The 6349-nt window shown below is 32.4% G+C and overlaps 1 protein-coding gene across 1 annotated transcript in view; it reads left to right on the top strand.

Annotated features, from left to right (window-relative positions):
- Positions 1-6349, top strand: part of si (sucrase-isomaltase) — an 84798-nt gene that overhangs the window by 44404 nt on the left and 34045 nt on the right. Inside the window, exons 20-21 of the mRNA XM_083552821.1 lie at positions 1363-1419; positions 5575-5699. Of these exons, the coding sequence (XP_083408947.1) occupies positions 1363-1419; positions 5575-5699 (182 nt within the window). The remainder of the gene's footprint in view (positions 1-1362; positions 1420-5574; positions 5700-6349) is intronic.

Below are 6349 nucleotides of genomic sequence, written 5' to 3'. Positions count from 1 at the left end.
TTTTTTTCTTCAATAGCAGAAATAGGTCTTCTAGAAGCCATAATCACTTTATAGCATATTTGCTAGCTGTCTTAACTTAATTTGTACATTCCTTTTAATGATACCTTCTCATAAAATTGGCAAATTTTTATATTCGACTGACTAGTTTTCATGGTTTAAGGCAAAATTGTATTCCTAACAATTTGCCTTTACCATGTTTGCTGATGGTGTCAATGTTTTGATGAGCGGAGTGGTATACTGAGTAAAATGACAAAATATAGAAATGTAGGTGAAATATAGGCACTCTTGGAAAGCCACATAAACAAATAAATTATGGAACCAGAACTAACTGTTGTTAGTTTTTTTAGAAGCACAATTTGAACAGTAGTAAAAAAACTACTGTTTTCTTTCTTATTGCTTTCTATACCTGCTTTTAATTAAATTAAACTGTATTAAACCGACACAGAAACAGTTTTAGACAAACACTAAAACTTGATGTAACCATTTAGTAAAAATACAGAATTTTTTTTTTATTTTCTAAAATTCCGTAGTTTTTTCTACAGAGGCTGTTATGGGATAAGTCAGTGACCTGAGGCACTGCGCTGTGACCAACCTAGGCAATCTACTTTATAATGCATTAGTATAAATATATAGTGAATAATTGGTAGCCTAGAATTCTACTCAAGTCTAGTTTCATTATTACACTGTCGGGTCCAAGCCCTAGTACCCATAGGCCCTGATTAACTTTAAATTTGTGTGTAAGACCACATGCAGCGCTGTGCAAATCCATTCATTTTGCACTTGCAATTCTCTTTCGTAAACCCTCAGGTCACTTTGAGAATGGCACTTGCATATGCAAATTTGCAGAAGCCTGTTTCTGTCAGTTGAAGACAGTTGATTTTCTTTTTGCCATTTACTACATTAAATCTGACTAATGAGTAAAAAAAAAATTAAGCAGTGTCTCAAAGCAGTCAAGATGTCTCTCAGAATGATGATTTATTAGTGCTGCTATAAACTTGGTTTTGCATTAGATATTCACTGCACATCTACATGGCTGGAAACAAAGAAATATTTTTTTCATTGCCTCATTAACAAAATGCACACTCATGTTGACATGCTTTTGTTTTATACATATTTTGTTTATTTGGAAATTATTCGCAACAACCTTTAGTTTATCTGATAATGGATTTAAATATGTGCTCATTATTTGAGATCGTAGGGGAAAAGGAATAATAAAATTTGTCATTATTAATATTATTATTATTATTATTATTATTATTATTATTATTATTATTATTATTATTATTATTATTATTGTTGTTGTTGTTGTTGTTGTTGTTGTTGTTTTTGCTGCCGATTAATTTATTTGATTTGCTGTTACAGGGTGCGAATACAGTTGAAGCATACATTCCTGATGCTGTGTGGTACAACTATGAGACCGTAAGATCACATACACAACATACAGTACACCGAGAGATGTCATGAACTTAGGGATTTTTTGTAAAATTCTCTATTACTTCCATATAATTGAAACCGCCATTTATTGTAAAATACAACATCACAAAAATTCTAAAGACACTCCACTCTCCTTCCATTGCGATATTAACGAAAACTTTCCTAATAAATTTTTAATATGTATATATATATATATATATATATATATATATATATATATATATATATATATATATATATATATATATATATATATATATATAATGTATTAAGAAGTTTCCGTTAATATCGCAATGGAAGGAGAGTGGAGTGTCTTTAGAATTTTTGTGAATTTTTAGAATTTAGAATTTTAGATATTCTCACACACTGTGTAGAGATACTCTAAATAATGTAATTCAGAGCAGAACAAGTCAAGTTCAAATATATGTATATATGTGTATAAATATATGTATATATGTGTGTATGTATGTATATATATATACACACATATATACATATATTTATACACATATATACATATATTTATACACATATATACATATATTTGAACTTGACTTGTTCTACATTAATTAAATGTATTTAAATCACATCAGACAGCAACCATCAAAGACTTATAGTCTCATACATAACGTGCAAAATGCAATTCAACAACTATTTGCCAATCAGACTCATGAACTCAACAGCACTGTGAAAACTATGAAACTTGCAAAGTGATCAGCCATTATCATACCAAAAAAAATTTTCTTTTTCTATTAACACATTTACCAAAACCCTATACCTTAGTGATTTGGCAAAAAATATTTTGTATTTATTGATGAGTACTTACATCATCACTCTCCTCATCACTCTTTTATTTTTTTTACAGTTAGACAAAACAAAAAAAAACCTTGTCATGTTATTGAGAAGCTACAGTAAAAATGTCATCATATAACTGCTTGTTTAAAAGTGCTGACCCTGGAGACAGAAATGTTCAGCATATGATCTTTGTTTTTGAAAGATTTTTTTTTTATAATTAGCCCTAGATGTACTTATCCTCTCTATATAAACTAATAATCCCCTCTATATAATCTCAGGTAAATGTTACTGTTGCTATAAAACTGTCATTTACATTGAGCTGTTATTTCAATCAGATGCTGTTTAAGAAAGTTAATTAACCCTTTTTTAATGTATCAGACTTGAAATGTAAAAATAAGTGTTGTATTATAAATGGATGGATGGATGGATGGATGGATGGATGGATGGATGGATGGATGGATGGATGGATGGATGGATGGATGGATGAATGGATGGATGGATGGATGGATGGATAGTTGATGTGCTTGTGACATAATGCTGATATCCCAATCATAGCTGCTGCAGATACGTCTGGGTTAAATATTGTGTTTTCAAACCAACATAAGTTTACAGGCAGGTAACAAATCTGCCAATGTTTTACAGACTTTTCAGACATATCTTTGCACTGCCAATTGTAAATGTCTACCTTTGTATCGTATATTGCTCCTAGCCATTCTGTAGCACCCAACGTAACACAAAAATAAAATATCGACCAACATTTAAAATGTGAAAGTTTAATAAATTAATAGAATAATTCTTAGCAGTTGTTTCTACATTGTAAACTGTCATACAGGAGCTAGCTAGGAAAAATATGTAATATTACTATATTTAATGGAATTGCTTTTGTTTACAAATATTTTTTTTACATATATAACCATACACAGTACAACATACAGGGAAATGCTTTTAATGACTGGTCCAAAGGGTTAAAAGTGGAGTGGTAGCTCAGTGGATAAGATGTTGGCCATCTGCTTGAAAGATCATGAGTTCAAATCCCAGTGCCACCAAGCTGCCACTGCTGGGACCCTAAGCAAAGCCAAAGCCCTTAACCCCTTAACTACTCGGTTATATAAATTAGATAAAAGGTTGAAAAAGAGGGTCTGCCAAATGCTTTAAAAATAAAAAAAGAGTTCATAAGATTTATTCAAAGAGATCAAATGAAGTAAAATGTATAATAGAAATAGGATTATAAAAACTATTAGAGATTATAGATCTAGAATATGGAAAATACATATGTAGCAGTACATTCTAGAGAGAAAGAAAACTGTGTGACTTATTATTGGTTTACCTAAAGATGCATAAAGTATTAATATATTGTGTAAAAAAAAAATAATCTTGTTTAACAGCTGAAAACTCATATGTTTAAATGTTCTTCTTGACCAAAGTACAGGTACCAGCTAAGCCATTTATTTCATTATCTTAGTAAGAAATCTTTGGTTATCTTGCAGTTATACTGCTCTCTCTCTCTCTCTCTCTCTCTCTCTCTCTCTCTCTCTCTCTCTCTCTCTCTCTCTCTCTCTCTCTCTCTCTCTCTCTCTCTTTATAATTATCTCTCCCTGTGTTGTTTTACACTGCACAAAGTCTAGAAGAAATATACTTTTCACACATTATTCACATTTAATGCTTCCTTCTGTTTACAAATCTTTTTTAAATCTTCTAATGAACATAATACATTTAAAGATTTAGGTCATAGTGTGTTATTGTTAAAAATTCTAAATTTTATTTATTTATTTTTCTATCCAAAGTGGTCTCAAGGAGAAAATGGTAAATTGAATAACATTTTGTTTATGTAAAGGATTTATTTGAAGGTTTTACACTGAAGTCATTTACAATGTGCCCGTTTATCTTGTAGAGTAAAACACACCTGCTGATGTGTGTGTAATAGTGCTAGAGTTCTGAATCCATAATTAGATTAATATTTTCAAGCACATAAGTGTGAGATTAGTGTGAAATGAGTTCCAAGATGAAGCGATGAATGCCGACTGAAAAAAAACGGACGCATTTTCACACATGTTGATTAAGGACAAGAGCTTCTCCAGCTTCTTGTCAGAGATTAATGAGCACTGCTCATGCAAGAGATAAAACAAGCTTAAGCTCAAGCCTCTTGTCATGGCAGGTCCAGATGGACAGTGTTTTAGTGTTTCCATGTTTTTTTTTTTTTTGTGTGTGTTGCACTTTGTCAATTATAAGCTTCACAATCAGCTATTGGGTGAAGAGTGATCCCAGCTGAGATGGATGAATGGGTAGATGAGTAGTGAAGAGAAACGCTCCTTATGGAGTTGAGTAATGAAGAGTATAAAATCTGAAATTGCTCATAGACAGCACTGTGGCAGTATAGACTGAAACAGAGAGAGAAAGAGAGAGAGAGAAAATGGGGCATAAAAGGCATATTAGAGAAGCAGTGTGATTATGGTCTTTTTAGATGAATATATTAATTATCTTTCGCAAAGTCATTTTGTCTTTAAAGATTATCAGATCGATAGAGATAGATGGGTATGTTTTTAATGGATATTGTTACCAACATGTTTTATTATAACATAACAGCATTTGATCGGCCTGCCTATAAAGTGCCAATGAATTATGATTATGTTTTTTCTACTGCTTTTATGCCGTTAGGAGATTAAATAGAGATTAAAAATAAGTGTGTGCTATTAGTCTGCATTTTCCCTGATTTTATGAGTGAGTGTGCCATTTGAAGGACATGATCTAAAGAAAAAATAGTTCTCTCAAATTCGAGATCTAAGTGTTCACAAGAACCATCTAGCATCCCTAGAGGTACAACCAGGTATGCAGGTAATTTTAATAATATAAATGCTGAAATTTAGTGAGTACATAAATACAAAGAACACAACGAACTCACAAAGTAAAAAGGTTTATTTGAGCTACAGTACTACAGGTTTTATATCTGAACTACAGTATAGTTGTAAACTATAATTAGGTTTATATTCTTTGAGAGTAGACTTTACATCATATAAAAGGTTAATGATTTATAATCTGTCTGCTTTAGTCTATTTTATCTTAAGTTTTGTTCCTCATGAGGTTTCAGGGAGTTTTTCCTTGCCACGCATACCTCTGTTTTTGCTCCAGATTATGATCTGGAGTTGTGTAAAATAGCTATAATGTTAAGTACCTGTGTGAAAGCTTAAGCTTTTTTTGCTTTGGTGAAAGATATTTGTGATGGCAGTGTCAATGAAGATGATTAACAAGAAGGTGGTACAAGCTGTTTATTGAATTGATGATGATGATGAGGAGGAAGAGATTAGTGATGAAGTGAAAGATTATGATTTGTGAATCTTTTTTATGCAGGAAGAGAAAATCAAGGAGCGTAAACAGCATGTTAAATTGTCCATGCCTTTAGACAAAATGGGTCTCCACATCAGGGGCGGAGCCATTCTGCCGATCCAAAGACCTGCAGTCACTACTGTGTATAGGTAACTCTACCCTCTGCTTACACACACACACACACACACACACACACACACACACACACACACACACACACACACACACACACACACACAACATGTTAAACATATACAAGGTTTGACAGACAGACAGACAGACAGACAGACAGACAGACAGACAGACAGACAGACAGACAGACAGACAGACAGATAGATAGATAGATAGATAGATAGATAGATAGATAGATAGATAGATAGATAGATAGATAGATAGATAGATAGATAGATAGATAGATAGATAGATAGATAGATTGTAATATATCAATCACATTTATAGCACAATAGAGTTTCAAAATAGAAAATAAGTTTCTTCCTTATCTCATATATGGCATGGGCATGTCTGGTTTAGTGCATATGTAATTTATAGAAACCCTAGCACTATGCACCAACATACTGGAAAACCCTGGGGAAAAAAACAAAACAAGAAATGGCAGCACTGTCAGTATGCTGTGTGAATTGCGGCTCTGGCAGTTCCTTAACCTCCACTGCATCACTTGAGGCCATAACTGGTCTCTACAAGAGATGGGCGAGGGATTGTTTGTATTCCTGCTCACACAACTATTTTTCTTTGTACCTGCCTGCAATTTTCTAAAAAAAAAAAAACATTTTGTTAATTG

Source organism: Silurus aristotelis (assembly GCF_946808225.1).
Source record: "Silurus aristotelis genome assembly, chromosome: 10".
Lineage (NCBI taxonomy): Eukaryota > Metazoa > Chordata > Actinopteri > Siluriformes > Siluridae > Silurus > Silurus aristotelis.
The sequence above is the reverse complement of the archived record's forward strand: the minus strand, read 5'-3'. Positions and strand labels throughout refer to the sequence as shown.